Source organism: Aulonocara stuartgranti (assembly GCF_965226115.1).
Source record: "Aulonocara stuartgranti genome assembly, chromosome: 5".
Lineage (NCBI taxonomy): Eukaryota > Metazoa > Chordata > Actinopteri > Cichliformes > Cichlidae > Aulonocara > Aulonocara stuartgranti.
The window spans coordinates 40,291,257-40,317,069 of record NC_138943.1 but is presented as its reverse complement, the minus strand read 5'-3'; the positions used below and the strand labels follow the sequence as shown (position 1 = coordinate 40,317,069).

The following is a 25,813-nucleotide window of genomic DNA, read 5'->3' as shown; positions in this document are numbered from 1 at the left end:
AATATCCTCATTTGTGGCTCTTATTTTTCTTAAAAACAAAAATAAGTTAAAAGAAAATCTGGTAATTCTTTTTTTTTACATTCATCGGGTGAATGTTAAGGGTTCAATATTGAGGAAGGGTACAAGAGGTGATCGAAGAATAACCACACTGATCCGGCCGGGTGAAGTCAAACGATGATTTTAATGAATACACGCGTGGGAAGACCAGTCTGTACGCAGACAAGAATTAATCTTCAACTTAATCAAAGCACAAACAATTATTTTATAGCATCAGGGTTTGATTAATGACGCCCCTTCATACGTCACAGGTACATTTTATACATAGATCAGCTCAAAACCACAATGACTTTTAACATAGTTCGAAAGAACATCATCTTCTATTTTCATAGCCGGTACTTCCGGTCAACCTTTCAGTTTTTGTCTTGAAGTGAATTGTTCCCCTTTTTGCCGAGACAACAAGGAACGGTTCCTCGTTTACAGAGACAGAGTGTGTGTCACGACCTCACTTCAGCCTCCATATATCAAATTCCCTTAATTTATATTACACAGACGTCTTCTATTTACAATTACTGTCAGATCTGGGTTCTCATTAAAATGACCCAATGTGCCCAAATATCAAAGAGAAATTAAAAATGCATGTCGTGGAAGACTTCGGGTCTTAGGAGGTTAAAATGTATTTAGTGCCATAATAATAATAAAAGTAACAACATCTGCATCTAATCACATCTGCAAACACAGTTGGATTCAAACAAAACACAGTCAAAGGTCTAGCAAGAATTAGGTTATTTATTCATTTGCTTACAGTATTTCACATTAGACAATATTAGCATTCACTTGACTTTGAAATTAATAGTCATTGATACAGTACACAAAATACAACTGCTATGTACACTTTAGTTTTTGACAATATATACAATATAGTACTTAAAGAAACAGTCCACTTTTTTTGAAAATAGGCTCATTCTCCATGTCCCTCAGAGTTAAAAAGTTGAGTTTGACCATTAAGTCTTTGGTCATTTTTATTTTTTACAGATTATACAAAAATCATAAGCACAATGTTCATTTTGTTGAGCAAAATTAAACAGCACTTCAAATTAAGTGAACAATCACTATGTTACAACAGTTATTATGCTCATGATTGGCTGTGTGCCACTGATGGCAGGGTATTTTCAGATGTCCCGTGGATCATTGATGAGCTCATACAGTATGACTCATAGATGAGCATCAAAACAATAGTTTGCTGATGAAGTGTTCAGAAACTGAGATTCTCTTATAGTTTCACAACAAAAGCCCAAAACCTATAAAAAGAAGTGTGTCCTCTGTCCTCTGCCATTTTGCTTTGTTATTTTGTGTTTTCCCCCTCCAGTGCTGGTAAGTAGGCCATGTTAATTTAAAAATACAATCTCTGAATAATAATGGTTACAGAATCAATGATCCCATCTTCCCCCAAACTCACAGCAAGTATCCTACAGTAATGGCTATACATAGCTCATAATGAGAGCAGATCGGGATCTGATTTGTTCCCTTAAAATGTAAGTCTTTTCCTTTGGAGCTGCAGTTGTGGATTAGATTACTTACACTGTACATGTTAGGCTGTAATCTGGTGTTACTGCTGTGTGTTCTACACAAAGATGTGTTCACCTCTCTGAGCAGAATCTGTTGTCTAGGGGCACAATCATCTTCTCAGGAAATCCTTCTGGTTTCCACTTGAAATCTGCTCAATACTCATATTTGCAAATTAAACAATAAGTTCCCAGAATCAAATACAGTTCAATAGCGAGGCAAACTCATATTTTCATATACCTTCTTTCTTGACGCCATACAAATCAACTGTATGGATTCCAAAATGGTCAGACTCAACGTATTAACTCTGAGGGAGTGTTCCTTTAATGATGCAATATAATATAGCACTTAATGACTTAATGTAATGTATATCTGACGTTTTGCCATTTAATGTTTAATTATGTATGTTTTTTTATGAACTGGTTTAAAATCACTTCAGAAAAATACCACATGGCAGAAAATCATGTTTTCTCGTGTTTAACCTTATTTAAGGAATTCACACTGATTAATGCTTCTAAAAATGTAATTGACTTTTAGTTTTTCAGTGTGAATGATCAGACATTTGCATTTGATCTCTGCAGCAAGAATACCTGTCACATGCCCAAGACGTTTTGATACTGGTTCAAAATAACTTGGATTTGAGGCACAGAGACTATGCTTTGCTCGTTCATAGAATCTTCCAATGGCATAACACGTCTCTCCACTTTCATTTTGACATATTACAAATCGTTTAATGTTAAAGAAATTTTGATCATCATCATTCAACATAACAGTGAATGAATTACGTTTGACTACACGACTGTAATCTTCTGAGTGAAACACCTCGCCATTTGTAATGATTCGTTGAAAGTACTTTACTCTGCTCCTTTGTACCCCATAACGACTCAGTGCCATATAGTCATCCCTCCTAATTAATCGCACTTTAGGATGATTAAGTGCAGTGATACCATGTGTGCGAGTTACATCTTTTAACTGTTTAGGTCTTGTTAGAGATTCAAATATCTCCTTGCATTCATTTGAGGCATCTTTCAGTAAAGTCTGGCCATAAAATGGTAAGGCCTTCTGTAGCCAGAACATTTTTACAATCTGTAGCGCAACCCCTTGAGTGCTTTTGATCATGTCTAGTAGTTTAGCATTGTAAGACTCAAACACAAAGGCGGAATGAGCCCACAAAGGCCCCCAGTTAACTACACTCCTTGGTAAATGGAGGCAAAGATGGACATTATAAGACAGATTAGCTTCCCCATAGAATACCTCCATGTCTTTCACAAAATCTGTTAGAAGTGCCTCAGACTCAGTAATCTGCTCTCTAGTTATATTTTCGCCCAACAGAAGGGATACTCCCTTGACTAGTTTAGACCAGTGATTCAGTAGTGGTTCTGGCAATACACCTTTCAGTACAGGTAAGCTATAATAAAAGAGCCACATATACCACTCATGGGCTTTCCAAAATTTCCTCAATGTGACAGACCTTGGCACACGAGGTACATTACATGGCGGTTTAATCTTTAAAAGCATTTCATCTAACAGTTTTGTAGACCTACCTATATACCAGTGCTTTTCATGGTTTTCACTGTTTAACCACAGCCCTGTTACAGTTCTTGCAACACCCAGAAGTACTGAATGCATATAGTCTGGGACAGACCCTTCGATAATATCAAAACTGGGAAGTCTACACAACATACTTGGCCCTTTAACACCCATAACAGCTTTACCAGACTGTAGCGCAGCTTCTACAAATTCATTAGTTTGTTCCTGATTGCGGAGCTGAATGTCCTTCTGAAAAGGATATACACGAGTGAATCCTCTGCCTTTTTCAACTACCTTTCCTTCATGAAGGCAGTAGGAGCATCCATATTCACCATTAAACTGTTTAAAATTTTGGATCACAGGTCTGGCAACTGAGTCACTCATTAGAATTAGAGGGATTACTTTTGTATTGACAGAAACGCCTTTGTCATCTTCCCATGTGAAACCACTGTCCTGTAGGCCCACACACTCATCAATGAAAGGTTTTAAGAAACTTCTCATGTGAGGCTTCTCATCCCCGAACCATAGTGCACAAAGGAGTACATTATCCTGTCTTGTTTTCAATGGCAATTCATTAATGGTGCAAAAAAGGGGCCAAATACTACAAGGGGACTTTTTAAAAACTGGCACACCATCACAGCTAAATGTTAAGCTGAGGGTTTGAAGGGCCGTTTCTGAACCACTTAAAGCTTTCTGATACAAAAAACCATCACAAATGTCACTGAGAGAAGTAGATGTTTCTGTTTGCCTTCCTATTAATTCATCTGTAATTCCTGGCATTCTCAAGAGATTTTTGAGTTGATCTTCCAAGGAGAGGTATATGAAAAAGTTATTGGTAAACCTACTTGCTTTGTCATAGGTGCTGTTGCATTGAACACAATGAACTTGGTCCAGTTCAGCTGACATTATATTACTGCACTGTTCACACACATAACAGATTTTCATGATGTCTTTTGTATCATCAAAAGCTTTGTAAAATGAATATTTTGTCCTGCATGCTGCATCACTGCCACCAACAACATTAAGGATTTTCATGATATCTTCAAGACAGTCATTGGTCAAACTGTGTTTGAGCTTAAGTGCCAGAAGTAGTAGTTGATTTTGCTCTTTAGTTTGACCTGAATCCACTGGGACCTCTATCTGAACAGGACCTGCAGTGCACTCTTCATCATTAGTCATCAGCAGAGTTCTGTCTTCTGGAAGGGTGTCTGGGATTTCCTTGAAAAGAGAAGCGAGAGAGAGAATTATGGGTCCTGTAAGCAAATCTTCAGTGTAAGAGCATTAACCTAGTGGACTCATAGACGCATTCATGTCTATATCGGTGAGATCTGCCCTGTAACCGTCTTCTCTGTATTTATGCATCTCTTTTTTTAACATTACAGCAGAAATTTGAAATTGGTCTCATTCACTAATTGTGCACTATTTGACATGTCCATTCAGTCTTGCCAAAATCTAAGTGTGCTTAGGCTGTCAAAATGAATGCTTAGTGCTTTCTTTCATGATAAATTCTGTAAGAATATATGATTGCAGTAGAAAGTAGAAATTACCGTAAAAATCATAATTAGAACAATGATTACTTGTTTTATTTTTTCTTGTTCAATGCACTAATTCATGAATATTCTTTAAAAAATTATGTCTAGAAATGTAATGATCTTTTTGATTTCATTTCTTGACTTGAAAATTCAACTAACTATTGTGTACTTATTTCGAGAAATCTATAGTCCAATACTCAGAATAAATTTAATTTAGGTTTATGCATTAAAAGTGTTTTCATTACAGTTAACCCAAAATGTTTGTATTCCAACACTAACCTTAAAAAGAGACCAATAAGATTATTATTCATATTAATATGAATCAAGCATTTATTATTTGTTATAACTGAGGTAATTAAATGCTAAGGGATAAGATAAAATGGATGATAAGATAAAAGGAATAAAATGTTATTTTGGTAATCATCACCCTCAAGTTGTTCTAAACCTATTTCTTTGTTCTGTTGAACACAAAAGAAGATATTTTCAAGAATGTTGGTAACCAGTTTCTTGTCCCTACTGACTTCCATAGTGTTGTTATTTCATACTATGTCCATACTATGTCAATGGGGACCAGCAATTGTTTGGTTATCAACATTATTTTGTTCAAAAGAAATTCATACAGGTTTATAAGAGTGAGCAACTTAAGAGTGAGCAATTGATTAGAGAATTTACATTTTTGGTTGAACTGTTCATTTATGAATTTACAAAAATGCAAATTGAACCACCAATCATATCACATTCCTTGATAACATTCTGAAGTTCTTCTTCTGCAACCTTAATTCTGAAAAAGAAAATATACAATAAAGAAAATAGAAATTGCTTATTGCTATATTTGAACTCTAAGTGAACTGCTATTAACACGATAAAGATGTGATCACTTATAAAGATGTTTATTGATCAGTAATAAGCAGATTAGACATAGCCTAGCTACATTCCCTGTTTAAAAGAGCCAACTCCAACTCCAGATCATTCATTTGGGAGCCAGAGTACCTTATGGTATGGTAATTTATAAAGATCATTTTTTCCTTACAATTTTCATTGTGGCTATTAATTACATTTGATAAAATTTACTTAGAATGATGTTTATACCATTGTTTTAAGCAACTGCATGTCCTATTTTTACAAGAACATAAGCTGAAAACACTAATTGAAAATCCTTCAATGCTATTCTGGAGTATTAAGCCCCAAATGTCTATTACACATTGGCTTTGTTTATTCTTGATAAAAAACAAACAAACATCTTAAGCATGCAGTGGACGATTATTTGCCACTTTGAACGATTACATAATTGTGGCATCCTTAGTGATTGCCACTAGATTTATTGATTGTGCGGCCCTATGGCATTCGTTAATGTTAAAGAGTGAGGGATATTACATTACCAACACACCTTTCTTTTTGTGCCCATCTCCGTTTGGTTCTTGAAGGAATTTCCTCTTCAGGATCAGTTAGATAACGTTTATACGAAATCCTTTCAGGAGGCTCGCTCATTTTGACTCACACGTGACCTGTTGATGACATTAAAATCACATTGAAGAAAACATCGAGGATTGTAAAACAGAAACTGCAACATATAAAATAAATGTAGTGAAATATATGCTTACCGAGCAGTTTTCCAGGGAGTTCGCAAAATTTCAGCGTCTTCTTCCGCGAGCGTCTGCACACGCAATGGAGACCTTAACAAAAACTTTAAAAACTTAAACGTAAAGTCCCAAAAACGTCCGTCTTTGTACGTCACAGGATTAATCGAAAAAAAAGGTACTTAAAACAATATAATATGTTTTTTCTATGAAATCTATGCTCGCCAGAGATTATTCAAAAAATGCAGCGTCTTCGTTCTAGATCTGTAGGTTGTGTGAAAGTGTAAAGGTTAATGAGCGGAGCAGAGTATGCGCATGCGCGTTGCCATTGTGCTTTTTATAAATAAAGATAAAATAAAAAGTAAATATTGAAATATTCCCAAACATGTGCAATGAACGCGCAAAAAATATTAATAATAGTAATAAAAAAAATTATTAGTTGTTGTTTCTTCCCCCCCCTCCCCCCCCCCTTTTTTTTTTGAAATATAACCGACGTTTGAGGCGCGAAAGGCCGATATACAGACGGGAAGACACAAGTGGATAATGTTCGCGTTAATTAAGTGGTCGGAAGATGGAAAGTTCTCAATTCTGCCGACTGAACACATTCGGGATTTTGATGAGGAGGAATACTTAAACGGTTTGGAGGAAAAGGACATTTATTTGGTGGAGTGGCGACAAGGCGCCAAGGAGCCAAAAGGCGGGTGGCCGGTCTATGAAGCCTCCATCATTAAGCTAGCAGGTGCCTTTTCTCCAGTATAATATTACTTTATTGTCGCTTATTTGTTAATGAAAATATGTAACTTAATTATATTATGATGTACTTTAGCCTTTTTTATTATTATTCTGCCTCCTCAGAAAGGGAAAAAACTTTGCAAACAAAGCTTAAGGAAATCGAAGAACAACTACCCAAGCCAGAGGTGCTTAAGAGAAAAAGTAAACCTTCTATGAAACTCCTTGAGGCCACAGAGGTCACAGACGAACCGGCAGCTAAGAAAAAGGTGAGTGTCTCGCCGCGTACACACACAGACATATATACTAATATATATATATACCTGTTTTGTGTATATATATGTATGTGTAACCCCCCCCCCCCCCCCCCAACATTTTGAGATCATTCCTTCATACAGAAGGTGGCTTTTAAAGAGAGAGTTTTTTGTTTCATTTCTTAGGCATACCCAACAGACCAACAAAACGATCTAAAGTTATGGAATGAAAAGAAACTTGAACATCTACAGCGTGTCATTAATCAGTTGAGAGAAGAGAACTCGAATCTAAAAAGAGAGAACGATAGGCTGAAAAATGAAATACTTGAAAGTAAGTACTGTACTATTGCATGTTTTATGTGTGTGTTTACACTTGTCATATACAATAACTATCAAAACCTATTCACATTTAATTTCACTTTCACAGAAATCCCACCTCTCCTTCAGGCTACACAGCATTTAATTACCAAGGTTAGAAACAAAGCACAGTTATCCTTCATTAATAATCACTAATTACAATGTTCCACATTTCCTTGCCTTTTTAATCATTTTGAGGCCTTTTGGAGTTTTTTTGGGGTTGTTTAGCAGTAATGTTTGTGCCTATTTATTTTAGCCCATGAAAATGAATGCAGATCTTCCTGACGTAAGTAAAATCTAATTAATTTTTTGTCATTACCATTAATTTTGTTGCTTTGTTGTTTTTGTGCAGTTTGCAATCATATAAACCTAACAAGCATCAGTCAGCAGTGTGCCTAACCTAAACAGATTCTTGCTTTATTCACATATGTAGTTATATGTACTTGTACATTGTACCTGACTTGTTTCTAATACATCAGTTTTTCTCTTACAGATGTCAAAGTCTCAACCTGATGCTGCCCTCCCTCATCCTCCTAAAGTAAGTATTAGTTGTTGTGGTTTTTTACGCAGTGTCTGTGTCACGTGATATTATGTCACATGCTAAGCATAACTATTGAAATAATAACTGTTTTATAACAGATTTTCCCAAACACTAGCTATGTTTGTTGTCATTCAGACCAGTACTACTGGTTAGACATTGCTTAATAAGGATTGTGTTTTTTTAGCTGCCATCACCAGTGTGTGAATGGGTTGATGACTGAATGTGTAAAGCGCTTTGGGGTCCTTAGGGACTAGCGCTATACAAATACAGGCCATTTACCATATAATTGATATTCCCGATTAATTTCTCATCTCTGATTGAATGCCTTTGTTTGTTTGCCTTTTTTTGACCATAACAAGACATTTTTGCAGGATGTATATGGTGAATTTATATGCATAGATACAGTCGTAGTGCTTGACACATGCACAGAGCAGTAGATGGACTAGTAGGGAAATAATTACAATCATGATGTTGATTGCTGATGTCAGTATATATATTTTAGAGGAATGTTTTGTTTTTCACCCAAAATGAACTATATTCTTCAGAAGAGATTTTTTACCCCACTGGATTCTTATATATTGTTGTTTTTTTTGCTTGTTTGTTTGTTTTTTCTCCAGAACATGTATGCTGTACCTATTTACTTGAATTGTATAGATATACATGACTTACAAGGTTTAGATTGTTGTGCAACATTGTCACATTCTGATATTTATTCAGTGGTTTTATGGCAGTCAATGTTATGTGTATTTTTTTTAATCTTTAAATATTCTCCTTTATAGGTGCCCAACTCTTCATGCAAAGCGTCTGGGGATTCTAAAGTAAGTATTTTTGATTCTGCTTTGTTCCACCGCGAAATGTCAATCTTTCTTATTAAAGTGTAAAGACTCAATCATCTAAGTTATTCTGAGTTCTTCCTTCTTTCATTTAGTTTACCAGTAATACTCTGTCTGTAACAACATTGTTGACTTCATATGTATGTGTTTATTTATTTAAAGGGTTCCAGTGATGCTGAATATGTAAGTAATTTTGCTGAGAATTTAGGTAGGTGCAAACTCAAATGTGTTTTTTAAAAACAATTTATATTGAAACACTCTTTTTATGTGATTCAAAGCTGAGGTGACCACTGTGACATTATTTTTGTTTTATTTGCTTTTTGTACGAGACAAAATCACTATTAGGCTGATGATGTCTGAACTGAGGCCTTCATTTTTGATGACGCGAGTTATACCCTGTTTATGGCAACTCTATCTATGTATCCAAGGACCCGAGTTATATAGGTGAATGAATGTGTACATAGAGGATACACTGATACACTTTAGTCCCTTTAATAGATGATGTTGGCACCAGATGTAATACACAATGCCTCTGCTCCAGGCTCAAGGCCAGTTACAGCATTTGCAGTTGTCATCAAAGACAGATCCAGCTCCACACTGCCCCACGTGGGTGTTGCCACCAGAACACATGTAGAAGCTGGCTTTGTCATCTGGGTGGGGATATAAGCCATCAGGTTTCCCATTGCAGAATCCAGTTCCTGGGGCATGGGTAGTAGTGGTGGTGGTGCTGGGTGGAGAAGTGGTGCTCGCTCCAGGTTTTGGGGTGGTGGTTGAGGGTAGTGGGGGAAGCTCTTGACAGTACAGATCAAAGGAATTATGTGTTATTGGTGGTTTTTCATTCATGTGTATCAATAAGCATGAATCCCTTAATGCGTAACTGGCTAAAACACAACCTCACCCTAACCCAACCCACTGTTGACCTATTAACATGAATTCTTCATTACTCCAATCGCTACATGAAGAACATTTACTGCCCTCGTACAAAAGTTTTACTAGTTCAAAACTGTATCGAACATATTTGTATTTTTATTGACTGTTGTAGTAACATCTTATCTAAATTACAGAGGTTCTTATGATAACAGTTCCACACTAATTTATTAAATATATATAGACTAAAATAATTAATCTATATGAATCTGCTTTGGGCATACCAATTTCAAGAAGGTTGCGCAGATGAGAGAGCAGAGGATAGGGACCCTCCCCGCAGAATTTTCCTGCAAAGTCATCCAAATCAAGAGCCCACACAAAGGCCCCGCCAAACTTCTGATCTTTCAGGTAACGTACCTATTGGGGAAAAATTAAACAGAGATTGATATCACTACCTTGTACATACACAAATGTGTTAAACAAAAAGAAATGATGCAAGCTTTCTCACTTACCTTGGTTTCATAGCTCTCCTTGTTGTCAAATCCTACCCACTCATTGTTTTTGAAAGCATAGGGGACTTTCTGGTCTTCAATCCAGTTAATGGTGCTGCCTTTCACGAAGGTACAGATCTACAGCACAGACTACATGGTTAACATTTGTCGTTTTATAAATATCATTAGATATCAAAGCAACATATGCTATACATCATGAGGCAATCATTAAATTCCAGCCTTAAGAAATGTACCTCATAATAAGACCAGAATCCAGCTTCACGGGTGTATGGACCAGCTGATGCTGGGCCGCTAGCTGGAGCACCAACACCAGTGTTTGATGATGTCAGGCGGAAGGTACGACCATAAGATGCAAATCCCATCCTCAGCTTCTCCAGTGGGGTGCCATTGTCTCTCCAATATTTCATGGCATAGTCCTATAGAAGTTAAAAAATGTGAAGTTTGTGTTCATAAGAAGTTACCTGTTAAAGTTACAGTTATCTTTTAAATGAATCTTATTTCAGTTTTAACGGTTTACTTACAATGTTGAAATAGATAAGGTCACCAAAGTCCTGAGATCCACGGTACAAAGGGCTGTTGTGTCCAGTGAATTGCTCCCAAGTTCCATGGAAGTCGTAGGTCATTATATTGATGAAATCTAATTCTCTGCAATAAGGAAATAAACATAAACAGTGACTTTCATGCTTACATTGCACAACTGTCAGATTTCTAAAAGTAGTAGATGAAGTAAGATGGTTTATAAAGCAGGACCCTCACTTGGCTATCTCAGCGATCTCATATCCAGCATCAATGGTTCCTTTTCCAGCAGCAACAGCAGCAGTTAGCATGAGCTGGGGATTGCCGGTAGCTTGGGCTTCAGCTGCAAAGGCAGCAACAAGTTCCTATAAAAGTGCACCACATAACAGTGTAAGAATGGAGTCCATGGGGTTTAGGAGGTATAGCAGATCATCTACCGATTGGAAGGTTAGTGGAATCAGTCCATTTAGCATTTACCATTCAAGTATGATACAAACGAAACAACATCAATGAGATGTAGATTTTAAAAAATGGAGATCTATACCCACCCTGCAGAGCAGAGTAAACCTCTGTTTGTCCTCAGGAGGACTTCCACGGGATCCAGGGTACTCCCAGTCCAAATCCAGACCGTCAAATCCATGAGTCCTCAGAAATCTGATAGTAGACTGGATGAACTTCTGACGATTAGCTGCAGTAGAAACTGTGATGGAGAACCTGCAAAAAAACAAAAAAACACAAAAACCAAGTTAACATTTGATCTTTATAGTAAAATCTGCTTAGTGCTTTATGTCTTTAACAGGAGAATTGTGATTAATGTTTGCTGTGTTTAATAATGGAAACTTCTTTTTGATTTTGATTTGATTCAGACTGATGGTTTACACATAATATTTGGTTAGCTACGTACCATTGTCCTAATGTGAAATAATTTTCTTTCTTTAAAGTATTTCTTACTGTGTTGACCCAAAGTTCCATCCACCAACGGCCAAGAGAGTCTTCAGGTGGGGATTCCTGGAAACAGCAGAAAACTTGTAATATCATTAAAGAAACTGTAATATCTTAGTGGAAAACTCTTAAAGACACGATACGCTCAAGAGGTATTGTGTTTTGCTTTACCTCTGACCTATAGGATAATATCCACTTACTTGGTCTTCAGATCATTGAAAGACTTGTAGAGGACGTCGTCATTCCACTCGTAGGTAACCAGCTCATTGTTGGAGTTGATGATGGAGAATGCATAGATGAGGGTGGTGCATAGGAAAGGGTCCACATTTTGTGGCAGAAACTTTCCATCTCCAGGCCTGTACTGGGACCAGTTGGTGAAGTAGCACTCCATCCTGCTGGCAGATCCTGTGGTGGTGTAATATTAATAAAGCACAGGTCCCAGTAGTGATACACAAGTAGTGATCAAAATTTATTTTCTTTAACAAAAAAGAAACAGAAAAAAAACTTACCCAGCTGGCTCATCACCAGACACAAACCTAAGAAAAATTAGAATGTAGGTAAAAGCATGATAAAATAAATGTCAGTGTTTACATTTATATTGTATGCATGCAATAAGTTCCCAAAATACCTGCTACAACTGTGAGCCTGGCCATCTTAGAGTGACTTCTTAATATTTCACTTGATGACTCTAAGAGAAAAAATGATGTCAGTTCCACAAATCAAGCAACACTATAAAAGCTACAACCTCCCACCCACCTACCCACCAGCAAAAAAAAAAAAGAAACCATGATTAAGAGAGAATAAGGGCTGTGCCCCTTGTTCATTTACCGTCAAACCAGAAGAAAGACCCAAACAGCCGCAACAAAGTTTGGCCTTTTATACACCTGATTGTTCTACGAACACAAAGACAATATAGCAGTCTTTCGTAAATCTAGGTCATAAGTGTACTGATTATTAGGACATGCTTTGATAAGAGATTGCTTAGTCTTAGCTATATGTAGGCAATAATTTACTCATTGTGGCACGTATATGACCCTGTACCTTGGGTCACCGGTCACATATCATATTGTTATATAGTATATTACATACAGGGGGTAAAGTAAGTATAGAACATGTCACCAATTTTCTAAATAAATATATTTCTAAATTTGCTACTGACATGAAATTCTTATCAGAATTCAATCGCTAACAACCCATCCGATCCACACACGCAAAGAAATCAAACCATAGATGTCCGTAAATTATGCAAAATAATAAGAAATAATACAGGGGGGAAAGTATTGAACACACACAGAAAGGAAGTTGCAAAAACAAAAACCAGTCAAGACACTCGCAGAAATCCATCAGTAACTAGAAAGCAATTCTGTCAAGAATTAGTAATTAGCTGGTTCAGTCCCAACTGATGGCCTATAACCTATAAGAAACACCTCATGATAGATAAAACCAATGAGCTCTCTGAGGACATACTGATAGCACTGGTTACAGAAGAATTTCTAGGCTACTGAAGGTTCCAGTGAGCACTGTTGGGGCCATAATCCAGAAGTGGAAAGAACATCATAAGAAGACACTGAATCAGCAAGTACAATTGTTCCAAAGAAGACAATAAGTTACTCACTCCACCGCCATGCTCACTGCGTAAGACTCCAGTGTTGAAGAAAAAGCATGTTGAAGTACATTTAAACTTTGCTTTTGGATGCCATAATACACGTGATGTTTGGGTGTCAAAAAACACTGCATATCACCCCAGAAACTCCATAAGAACAGTGAAGTTTGGAGGTGGGAACATCGTGGTGTGGGGCTGTTTTTCAGCACACGGCAGTGGGACACTTAAACTGAAGAAAGGGTGAATGGAAAAGTGTATTGAAACATTTTTGATAAAAATCTGCTTCCATCTACCAGGATAATGAAAATGAAATGAGGGTGGACATTTGAGCAAGACAGTGATCCCACACACAGCCAAGGAAACGCTCAATTGGTTTCATGGTTATTCATTAATTAAATATAGGATGATATGATACCTGATAGAATTTTTGTTTTGGATACAAATCATATTGTTATGCTGTCATGTTCCAGATTAAAGTCAGTCTTAAAATGAATCATTGGAGGAAGTATTTATTCCTTTATGTTTTTTCTATTCATTCATTTCAACATTTTATTCTCATAATACAAGATAGAAAATAATTCCTACCTGGTTTATGACTGTGCTAATAATAAAGGTTTGAATTTATTCTCAAATAACTCTTGTTTTTACTTAACCCCTCTTCTTTTAGTTGGGTTGGAGGTTGTTAAAGTGGATGACCTTATTGTTGTTTCAATAATAAAGTTTGGTTGAAGGTTGGTGGTTTGATTCCTGAAAAGAAGCCTTCTTTTTTTTTAATGTGTGAAGTTTTGTAGACCCAAGTATACAACATGTGTATGTCAGCTTTGTGTCTTTATATAATATAATAATATATAAGATATAATAATAACATGAAAATTTGATGTCAGTTGTTATGGAAAATCATTAGTTTCCAGTTGTAACTGATAAATTAAAAAATTAAAGCAAATAAAGCACGATTATATCATAATACAAAGTACATCGATCATATGGGTGCATTTTGTGATGAAGTGAATGACTCCAATGACTGATACCTAAACATAATAGAAGAAGTATGAAAAATAATAATCACTCAATGTTTGTCAGCTATGTGACAATAATAAAAAAGATGATCATAAACTGAGAAACATCATGACATAACAATATAGAAGTGCCCATCTTCTAAGATTAACCGCGTTGATTATTTTATATCTCTCCTTTGTTGAAGACTGGCCACGACCTTTCATCATGAAAATGTTTCACAGCTAGTGCCATAATTAACATTTAGGTGATTTGGAAATAGGCTTGAGTGAATACACGTTATCCTGTGCAATAAACAGATTTACAATGGTGTGACGTTTGCGTGTGCTGGAACAAGTGATAAACCACTAACAAACTTTCAAATGAGTGGAAAGGAAAAAATAATACAGGTGATTCTGATCCCCCACCTGCTGCATGAATTTACATTGTCAACAAATCATTCTTGACTGTTTTCAGATTTCTTTTTTATTTCATAAAGTGTTTTTAAACAACAAAATATACCCTTTATTTAAAAAAAACAAAGAAAGAGATTTTCCTTGCTTGTGCAATCAGTTAGTGCTCACTCCTTCACATTATCTTATCACTTATCACTGTAAGATAACGTAAGGCCATCTATCTAAACATTATCCTTTTAGATGGCACAATATCCCCTGTGCTTTCCCTTACAAACCCTAGAATTTCTACAGTTTGCCTCAATGTTACACATAGTTTTCAGGGTGTGAAATAAAGTGTGCAAATTAAAATTAAAAGGGTGCTTAAAAATTAATCTTCAAAAAATAAAATAAAATGCAAAACACAAACAGAACATATGATACATATTCTGTTTGTTCCATTTATGATTGCTTGACTGATAAACCTGCAACTTAGATTATACTACCAAAAATATTCGCTCATCTGCCTTTGCATGCATATAAATTTAAATGGCATCCCATTCTAAATCCATAGGGCTCATTATAATGTCAGGCCACCCTTTACATCTACATCAGCTTCAGTTTTTTTGGTAATGCTTTCCACAGTGTTAGGAGCATGTTTATAGGAATTTTTGACCATTCTTACAGAAGCACACTTGTGAGGTACTGATGTTGGACAAGAAGACTTTGGCTCACAGTCTCCACTTTAATTCATCCCAAAGGTATGCTATTGGAACGACTTCAGGACTCTGTGGACTTTTTCCACTCCAAACTCATTCGTCCCTGTCTTTATGGACATGGCTTTGTGTACTAGTGTGCAGTCATGTTGGGACAGGAATGGGCCATCCCCAAACTGGTTCCACAAATTTGGGAGTTTCAGGCCCCAGTCCGCGAGATCTTCAACGCACACCTCCGGCAGAGCTTCAACAGCATTCCCAGGGAGACTGGGGACATTGAGTCCGAATGGACCATGTTCAGCGTCTCCATTGCAGAAGCTGCTGCATTGAGCTGCGGCCGCAAGGTGGTTGGTGCCTGCCGTGGTGGTAATCCCCGAACCAAATGGTGGACACCAGAGGTGAAGGGAGCCACCAGGCTGAAGAAGGAGTCCTATCGGGCTTGGTTAGCCTGTGGGACTCCGGAGGCAGCCGACAGGTATCGACAGGCCAAGCGGAATGTGGCTCGGGCAGTGGCTGAAGCAAAAACTCGGGTGTGGGAGGAGTTCGGAGAGGCCATGGAAAAAGACTTTCGGACTGCCTCGAAGAGATTCTGGCAAACCGTCAGACGTCTCAGGAGGGGAAAGCGGTGCTCTACCTGCACTGTGTATAGTGCTGGCGGAGCGCTGCTGACGTCGACTGAGAAAATTGTCAGGCGGTGGAAGGAATACTTCGAGGACCTCCTTAATCCCACTGACACGTCTTCCGAGGAGGAAGCAGAGTCTGGGGATGAGGGGAATGACCCGCCAATTTCCAGGGGCGAGGTCACTGAGGCAGTTAAATAACTCCTTGGTGGCAGAGCCCCTGGTGTTGATGAGGTCCGCCCCGAGTTCCTGAAGGCTCTGGACATTGTAGGGCTGTCCTGGTTGACACGCCTCTGCAATGTTGCATGGAGATCAGGGGCAGTACCTGTGGACTGGCAGATCGGGGCGGTGGTCCCCATCTTTAAGAAAGGGGACCGGAGGGTGTGTTCCAACTACAGGGGGATCACACTCCTCAGCCTCCCTGGGAAAGTCTATGCCAGGGTGCTGGAAAGGAGAGTTCGTCCGCTAGTCGAACCTTGGATACAGAAGGAACAATGTGGTTTTCGTCCTGGTCGCGGAACACTGGACCAGCTCTTTATCCTCTCCAGGATGCTTGAGGGTGCATGGGAGTTTGCCCAACCAGTCTACATGTGTTTTGTGGACTTGGAGAAGGCATTTGACCGTGTCCCTCGGGGTGTCCTGTGGGAGGTGTTGCGGGAGTATGGGGTGTCTGGCCCATTGCTACGGGCCATTCGATCCCTATACAACCGTTGCAAGAGCTTGGTTCGCATTGCCGGCAATAAGTCGGACTCGTTCCTGGTGGGTGATGGGCTCCGCCAGGGCTGCCCTTTGTCTCCGGTTCTATTCATAATTTTTATGGACAGGATTTCTAGGCGCAGCCAAGGGGCGGAGGGCTTTCGCTTTGGTGGCCTCAGAATCTCATCTCTGATTTTTGCAGATGATGTGGTTCTGTTGGCTTCATCGGGTGAGGGCCTCCAGCTCGCACTGGAACGGTTCGCAGCCGAGTGTGAAGCAGCGGGAATGAGGATCAGCTCCAAATCTGAGGCCGTGGTTCTCAGCCGGAAAAGGGTGGAGTGCCCACTCCGAGTCGGGGATGAGTTCCTGCCCCAAGTGGAGGAGTTCAAGTATCTCAGGGTCTTGTTCGCGAGTGATGGGAGAAGGGAGCCGGAGATCGACAGACGGATTGGGGCTGCAGCTGCAGTAATGCGGACGCTGCACCGGTCCGTCGTGGTGAAGAGGGAGCTGAGTGTAAAAGCGAAGCTCTCAATTTACCGGTCGATCTACGTCCCTACCCTCACCTATGGCCACGAGCTGTGGGTAGTGACCGAAAGAACGAGATCGCGGATACAAGCGGCAGAAATGAGCTTCCTCCGAAGGGTGGCTGGCCTCTCCCTTAGAGATAGGGTGAGAAGTTCGGCCATCCGGGAGGGGCTCAGAGTAGAGCAGCTGCTGCTCCACATCGAAAGGAGCCAGCTGAGGTGGTTCGGGCATCTGACAAGGATGCCCCCTGGGCGCCTCCTGGGTGAGGTGTTCCAGGCATGTCCCACCGGGAGGAGGCCCCGGGGCAGACCCAGGACACGCTGGAGAGATTATATCTCTCGCTTGGCCTGGGAACGCCTTGGTGTTCCCCGGATAAGCTGGAGGAGGTGGCTGGGGAGAGGGAGGTCTGGGCCTCTTTGCTTAGGCTGCTGCCCCTGCGACCCGACCCCGGACAAAGCGGATGAAGATGGATGGATGGATGGATGGATGGATGGATGGATGGATGGATGGATGGATGGATGGATGGATGCATGGATGGAAATTGTCCTACATGTGTAGGTATGCCAGAGCATTAAAAGTTTCTTTCAATGGAACTACGAGGCCGAGACAGATTCCTGGTAAACAACCCCACATCACAGTCCTCCCTCTGCCAAACTTTATACTTGGTACAATGCGGTCAGACAATTACCATTCTCCTAGCAATCGCCAAACCTAGACTTGTCCATTGGATTGCCAGACAGAAAAGGATTTAGGCTTGCCTACCACTTCAAAGCTGAGTTACTGTCATTCCCAAACACTTCCACTTTGATATAATACAACTAACAGTAAATTGTGGGATATTTAGCTTTTTTTTATGTCTGGACCCTGCTGCACAGGTGACATCTAACACACTGGGGTTTCTGAGAAAGACCCATTATTTCAAAAATGTATGTAGAGCCAGTCTGCATGCCTTCATTTACCTGTGGCCATGGAAGTGATTGCAACACCTGGTGGTGTCACCCTTCCAGCACTGTGTTTTGTAGATCTCTTGAACAGAATCATTATCACCCAGTTATTAAATGCTATATAAATGGCACTATTACTGGTAACAGAAGGCAAAAGGGTATGCATACAAAACCCCATATTACATAAAGCAATGCTTCAATGTAAAACGAATTCAAAATTTAAAACAAAATTTTATAAACACATAAAGATCAAGATCATTTTGATTTAGTCAAACTGAAAATGACCTTCTCTCTTTTTGCCATACACTGTAAATTCTAATTAGTTCCCAGAACTCAAAAAAGCTATGCAAACTCGTTCCCTCAACAAAATTGAGTAAAGTTTAAAGAAATCAAAATAATTAAGGAAACTCGTTGCCTCAAAAAAACTAAGTAAAGCTTACTTAAGATGACTGTTAGGACAACTTACACATTGCAAGTCTGCAGTATTAAGAATAACTTGATATTTCTGACTGTACAGTACTAATTGTTTACCTACTGACAAACATTTCAAGTTCAACTAAATGAAAAAACTATTTGTGGTAACCTGAATATGATTAAAAATAATTAACAACACTTTTTGTAATGATGTTAAAATCAGCCCAACTTTTATTTTCAAACACAACAAAGTATAACAGCCAACATACTGGACACTGTTCTGCTGAGCAACAAACAGTTATATCGCCATCACTGTTATAATCTTACAATGAAACAAAGTCTCAGATGTAATTATTCTGAAAATAAGTTTAGGCCTACCACAACTTTGTTTTGTACTTACTTATATAATCAAAATAAAATATTTGTTGTTCTGTCACAAGTGCATCTCTGATTTAAACAACACATTTGTTTTCCATTCCAACACAGGAGCTGGAATGTTGTAATGTTTTAAGGATGCTTGTTTCCAGTCCAGGCATTACTGCTGAATGACTGTCATGGATTGAGGTGATCCACATGTAGGTGCAGAAGAAGGTCTGTAACTTCCCTTAAGTACAGTGGCAGTGGATGTGGGTTGGAGATGCAATGAGCTTGAACCTGCAGGCGACCATCTTCACTGACCACACCATCTGTGACGGAGGACTCATCTCTCCTGGTGTCCTGCAAGCAAACAATCATATTTTTTGGAACATGAACTTAATTGCTTTCTTAAAACATTTTTTTTCTGCATTTGGTATAAACAGACTCCAATTTGGACAATCTCAGGCTCCCTCCCCACGGAGAGGTGACACTGTCAGTCTGGATAGCCGTGACCCCCACCCAACACACAATAATGTCATGAAAGCATCATTTTAAAAAGGGCTATGCAAACATGGCCAATAACGTTCATTCTAATGATGTGCATTTGGGAACAAAACAAATGTTGCTGTTAGAAAACTTGCAGACTTCACTATATACAGTGTAGACCCTCTAAACTAAGTTTGGGGGATGTGATCTTTCAAGAAATGCAGACAAACTGTTGTTGTTTGTTTACTTCCACAGCATGTCTTGTAGAATTAACTGGAGTCACCAGCAACAGCATCGTGCAGTCATATCTCAAGTCTAATAACAGAAAACAGGAAAAGATCAGTACAGAAACAACTTCCCCAAACCAAAGCACAAATAAAACAATAAGTAAAACAGGCTGATCTAAAGTATGATTAAAGCTCAGCCTCATTAATATAAATGTCACTGGCAGTTGCTAATATATTGGAAAACCAAAATACTTACTGATGTCTTTCTGTCCAACAGCAGGAGTGCTGGTCCCTCAAAGACAGCAAGAAGCAAGCAGAGGGAGAAAACACAGAATTTTTTCAGAAGCTGATTTGATCCTTAAAGGCTGTGCAGTCATAATAACGTACAACACAGAGGGTCAATGTAGACCCCATACAACCAAATTAGACTAACACATATAGTAGTAAAAACACCATCTACTACTGTGTCTGAATGTGTGGTATTGGCACTGTCAGTTTAGGCCTAAAGAGATGTGTTTAAAAAAGACCACCTAATTTAAATATAATCATTACATGCTTGTTAAAAGCTAACTTCCAATATATAAAGTTTCTTATAAGCAAAATGACCAGATCTAACATATGGCAGTGTTCATATGTAACATAATGTTTCTTATGATTCAACTGTGGAATATAACTTAATTCTTTAGAAGGACAAGCTGTAATACTTTATTCTCAAGTATAAAGCCAACCTAGTCTTTAACCATTTAACAGGCCACTATTCTGGATTATAGCTTTCACCACAAAACTTGTTTTTAAACACATGTTTTAAAAAAAAAATACTATTGTTAATATTATTATTTAAAATGTAATTAAATAGAAAAGTCGGTTAAATATAAAAGCAGTTAAAGAAAGGCTAGATTTGACATTAATAGATGTCACAGATGTTCAAAAGCTGCCGCAAAGCAGTAGCGGTTATTGATACGGGCTACACGGGCGGTTGCCTGGGGCGGCATCATGGTGGGGGGCGGCATCACGGGCATCGGCAAAAAAAAAAATAAATGCTTGTACTCATGCGTCCCCGACGTCAGCCAGCGCATATTGGGAATGGTACAGGCGCCAATCAGTTTTCTATCGCCCATTTGCTGGGAGTATAGGGCGCCCTTTGTTTGCGAGGTGCGCCTGCTGCTTGCGGCACAGGGAGGAGAGGGCGGGGCGGCAGGGAGCAGCATCTAATAACCAACTTGCAAAGTTAAACAAAATAAAAACAAACCAACAAACACGAAAACACCAGACATCATGATACAGACTTATAATTTGCACCAATGTTTTTTCGAAATTCTGTACATGAAGAGTGAGTGCGAGAGCCCTCGGTGCGCCTGCTCGCTGCTGAAGTCAAAGTAAACTTTATTGTCATCTCCGCTACATACAGTCCAGCATATAGAGAGACGAGACGACGAGGCTCCAGCTACAGCAGTGCAAGTAAACAAACAATAAATATAAGAAGAGTAAGAAAATAAATATACACTTTAGGACTCGGGATAAAGGATCAATAACAATTTAAAATTTACAGTTTCATGATTTAAAGTCTCACACAACCCGTCGAAAGGGGAGGGGCCAGCTGCTTCCAAATAGAGCACATTTCATTTGTAATGTTGTAAATCCAAGCCCATTATGTATTCATGATTTGAATCCTGGGTTGTGTGAAATCCCAGAAATAAACCTTAGACAAAGTGAATCCGTGAACTAAGGCGTAGGTCTGTTGAGTTTATCAGCGTTTTTGGATAAATAATAATACATAATACTGGTAACTTACTTAAATTGAGTTCTAATAACAAATTGATAAAAATTTTGTTCAGCCTACTTAATATTTTTAATTAAACACAATATTAGATTTTACAGTGTAGAAAAAAAAATACATAACTAGCATTACATACATTGTGCAAGTTCACAGCAATAACCGAGAGAATAGCCCAATGTTCAGAGGATTCTGGTAGAAGTAGAGAAGAAGACCTCTCTTTTAAAAACTGCTGTGAATACTGATGAATAAGTAGAATGTAAAAAGACCACAGGACAACAGAAACAGGACAAAACACAATCTACAAGTGAAGACAAAAATTAATGGCATGCAATTGTTGCATATAGACAGATGGCAACTGAAGAGAGGGAAGTGGAGAAGAAATGCTTATCGTATCATGAGAAGTGCAGCAACCTTAGAATATAGCAGCAAAACTAAGAGATGGTCAAAGGTCACCTGATCCAGGCCAAACTATAGCCTTTATCAAGTTTTAAGCTTAGTCTTAAAAGTACAGATGATGTGTGTCTCCTGAACCCAAAATAGAAGGACACAAACTAAAAGCTTTGCCTCCCCTTCTACCACTGGCAACTCAAGGAAACAACAAAGTCACTCAGCCTGCAGTCTGAGAGCAAAGTCCTCTATCGGGACAATATGGTACAGTGAGGTCTTTAAGATAAGGTGGGGTCTAATCAGTCACGACTTTGTACACTATGTGAGGAGAAAGTTCTGACACTTAGGAATGTAATGTGCTGGACAAAAACATAGTTTTTTGTAGTTTCACACCTGTACACTACCACAGTGGATTTTAAATTAGCTGTTAATATATGATTGGAGTACTGCTTTTCAGCTTTAACTCAAGGGGTTTTGCAGTTGGGCTGGCTATAGCCCAGGAGGTAGAGTAGGTCGGAAGGTTGGTTGGTTTGACCCCTGGCTCCCCCCACTGTTCATGTCAAATATCCTTGGGCAAGATACTAACCCCCGGTTGCTTTCCAATGCATTCACTGGAGTGTGACTGTTAGTTAGTAAGCACTTAAAATCATAGAAGAAAGTGAATGTGGCATGTTGTATCGAGCGCTCCGGTAGAGTAGAAAAGTCCTATATAAGAATCGGTCCAAACCAAATCACATCTTCTGCATCATCTGTCAAACATGGTTTTGGAAATGGTATGAGCATGTACGGCTGCACTAGTATTTACTGATGCGAGTGCTAATAGCAGGATGAAAGCTGAAGTGTACGGGGCTATACTGACCTCCTCAGATTGCCAAACTCAAAAGAACTCACAGTGCATCAAATGACGAAAGATTCAACCCACATAGCAAAAGCAACCTGAAAGTTTATCAAGGCAAAGAAATTGCCTCAATGATACCATATTTTTCAATGGTCAGTCACCTGATCTAAATTAAATCAGCACGTTCTCTGGTTATTAAAAACAAAACTGAATGCAGAAAGACCCACAAAGGAGCAACTGAAGGTGGCTGCAGTAAAAACAAAGCAGAGCACCTCAAGGGAGGACACACAGAATTTGGTCATGGTTATGGGTTCTGGACTTTAGTTATTGAGTACAAAGTGATTTCATCCAAATAGTAAAATACCCATTATATTTAAAATGATGTGAGTCTGTCCAATTAATAAAAAAAAATGTAATGTCTAAAAGTTCATGTAATACTTAAATTAAATTTGAAAGTCAGTTTAAAATTTTCAGCTTAAAATGTATCTCTTTGTTGACTGTGAAAAAAATGAAGAACAATGAACTGGATCATGATTAATGATACACTGGAGCACAAAGAAATTATTAATCCATTGATAAGGTAAGAAGTAAATAACAGAGTGACACGTGGCTTGAACATGTGATTGAAAAGTTTCCCAATCATCTGTCTTGGGCACAGACAGTCAACATTGAGGTCAGTCTAAGTCTTTGCTGCTGTTGGTTTCAAAGTGCAATCATTCAGAGATATTGTCATGGTCTGGGTGAGCAGCTGGGATTTTCCATCAGTGCCAGAGCACCCTTGGCTCCGCCCGTGGGCACGGCTTTCTCAGCTTCACGCATCTGGAGCCAATTGGGGCAATCAGGCCAAAGAGGGATTTAAGCTCTGCGCTGTCATCTCCTCCCTGCCAGTTCGTCAGCTACCTGATGTTGGTAACCAGCTCCCACGTTCATGCTGCTAATCTCAAGTTGTTTGACTCACGCTGTTTCTTGTCCTTCAGGACCTATTCTCCAGTGTCGACTGCATGAATGTCATGATCCAAAGCATACCATATCATCTGTGAAACACATGCATGTCTTTGGCTCTGGGACACTAGTGTTTATTGATGATGTCAAAGTCAAAGTCAGCTTTATTGTCAAAGTCCATATGTACAGTCATACACAGGAATTTTAAATTGCAAGTCTTCCATAGCAGTGTACACTAAAATATAAAGATAAAAAAAGGAAAATAAAATAAAATAAAAGTCTTATGTACAACACAATACCATACTATACAATTATTTAAAACAGCAGTGTCCAACACAATCATAGTGACTGTGGGCAAGTTTGTATGCAAGTGGGAGTGGGGCAGTCAGTGAAAAGGCAATGGTGGTGGGTCAGGTGGTGGTTGTATGTTTGAGTAATGGGGAGTTCAGAGGGAAAAGGTGAATGCAGGTCTGGTGTGTGTGACAGCAGGGAGTGAATTCAGCATCCTGACAGTCTATCAGTCTGCTGGTTCTGGCCTGGAGGCTCTTCAGTCTCCTTCCACATGGCAGCTTCTTCAACTGAAGAAGCTGTTGGATGGATGAGTGGAGTCACCTGTGGCGCAGAGGGCTTTCCGGATGAGGCAGTTGCAGTAGATGTCCTGGAAGGAGGGAAGAGAAGCACCCACGATCCACGAGCACCAACCCAGAAACCCAGCATCCAAAACCCCAAAACACAAACCATCCCAAAACAATCCACAATTAATGACAATAATAATAAGTAATACACCAAACACAAAATCACTGAGTCAATGGGCTCATGACCATGACACCCGAAGTCTTTGATGATTCCTTAGTCTTCTCCACATTCAGGGACAGGTTGTTGTTGCTGCACCACTCGGTCAGATGGTTAACTTCCCTCCTGTAGTAGGTCTCATTATTGTTGCTGATGTGATCTACCACAGTTGTGTCGTCTGCAAACTTCATATAAAGGTTGGAGCTGTGTGATGGTGTGCAGTCGTGGATCAGCAGAGTGAAGAGCAGAGAGCTCAACACACATCCTTGGGAAGCCCATGTATTCAGTGTTCTTGAGCCGGAGGTGCTGCTGCCGACCCATACTGCCTGCTGTCTTCCTGTCAGGAAATCTAGCAGCCAATTACACAGCGAGGTGCTGACCCCCAGCAGATCCAGATTGTGAATGAGTTGCTGGGGAATGATGGTGTTGAATGATCGAGTCTTTGGTGCCGGTGTGAAGTTCTTCTGGTAAAGAGGTGGAACCAACAGTGGTCTGCAGAGTGGGCTTGTAGTCTGTGATGGTCTGCATCCCTTGCCACAGCCTCCGAGTATCTCTGCTGCCACTGAAGTTTGCAAAATCCTCCTGGAGTATTGCCTTTTTGCCTCTCTGATGCAGCGTGACAGGTTTGCCCCTGCTGTTCTTAAACTCATCTCATCCCCGGCTCTGAAGGATGCGTTTCTCACCCTCAGGAGCCTGTAGACCTCATCTGTGAGCCATGGTTTCTGATTGGTCTGGACAGTGATGGTGCTTGTCTGTGACATCATTGATGCATTTTAAGATGCAGCCAGTGACAGTTTCGATATATTCCTGCAGGTCTGTGGTTTTGTCGTGTGTGACGGCCTTTTTAAAGATCTCCCAGTCTGTGGTTGAAAAGCAGTCTTGCAGTGCCTCTGAGGACCCTTCTGGCCACACATGTATCTGCTTACGAACTGGTTTGGTGGCTTTGAGCAGGGGCCTGTATGCTGGCATTAGCATAATAGTTATGTGATCAGAGGCACCAAGGTGGGGGAGGGGAAGGGTTTTGTAATCTCCTATCTGGGTGGTGAAAACATTGTCCAAAATTTTGTTTTCTCGTGTGGGGAAATTTAATGTGTTTATGCAGTTTGGAAAGCACAGTCTTTGGGTCTGCATGATTGAAATCACCTGCTAGGAAACAAAAAGGAGCACAAGAGTCCAAACACACAAGAAAACAGTCCAAGAACACAGGAAAACGGATCAAAAACAAAACCAAATCCGAGCCCAACAAGAAACCATGAAAAGTTCAGGGGGCCGACCGTGCACACGGCAACGGGCAAACAGTTCTGGAGGCCGACCGTGCACACGGCAACGGGCAAACAGTTCTGGAGGCCGA

General features: G+C 39.5%; 2 protein-coding genes across 2 annotated transcripts; one reads left to right on the top strand and one right to left on the bottom strand.

The window, feature by feature from the left end:
• Nucleotides 1-6,692: 6,692 nt before the first annotated feature.
• Nucleotides 6,693-9,153, top strand: LOC309707021 (uncharacterized protein; the record flags this gene model as incomplete). Its single annotated transcript, XM_082534111.1, has 8 exons — nucleotides 6,693-6,941; nucleotides 7,058-7,200; nucleotides 7,372-7,516; nucleotides 7,613-7,656; nucleotides 7,799-7,828; nucleotides 8,036-8,080; nucleotides 8,863-8,901; nucleotides 9,079-9,153. The coding sequence occupies exons 1-8, from the start codon at nucleotides 6,746-6,748 to the stop codon at nucleotides 9,151-9,153; spliced, it is 717 nt and encodes a 238-aa protein (XP_082390237.1). The 5' UTR covers nucleotides 6,693-6,745.
• Nucleotides 9,154-9,385: 232 nt separating this feature from the next.
• On the bottom strand, nucleotides 9,386-12,735 carry LOC309707012 (acidic mammalian chitinase-like). The gene is made up of 11 exons (XM_082534093.1): nucleotides 12,382-12,735; nucleotides 12,263-12,289; nucleotides 11,954-12,158; nucleotides 11,763-11,819; nucleotides 11,360-11,525; nucleotides 11,052-11,176; nucleotides 10,817-10,940; nucleotides 10,529-10,711; nucleotides 10,296-10,412; nucleotides 10,068-10,200; nucleotides 9,386-9,707 (listed from the first exon to the last, which is right to left on the bottom strand). Exons 1-11 carry the CDS (start codon nucleotides 12,404-12,406, stop codon nucleotides 9,460-9,462), a joined length of 1,410 nt encoding a protein of 469 aa, XP_082390219.1. The 5' UTR covers nucleotides 12,407-12,735; the 3' UTR covers nucleotides 9,386-9,459.
• Nucleotides 12,736-25,813: the final 13,078 nt, after the last annotated feature.

Coding starts and splice junctions, on each gene's coding strand:
- LOC309707012 (XM_082534093.1), bottom strand. CDS start 12,406: ATGGCCAGGCTCACAGTTGTAGCAG. Junction 12,290..12,381: donor CAGGCTCACAGTTGTAGCAG/GTATTTTGGGAA, acceptor AATTTTTCTTAG/GTTTGTGTCTGGTGATGAGC. Junction 11,820..11,953: donor TTCAATGATCTGAAGACCAA/GTAAGTGGATAT, acceptor TGCTGTTTCCAG/GAATCCCCACCTGAAGACTC.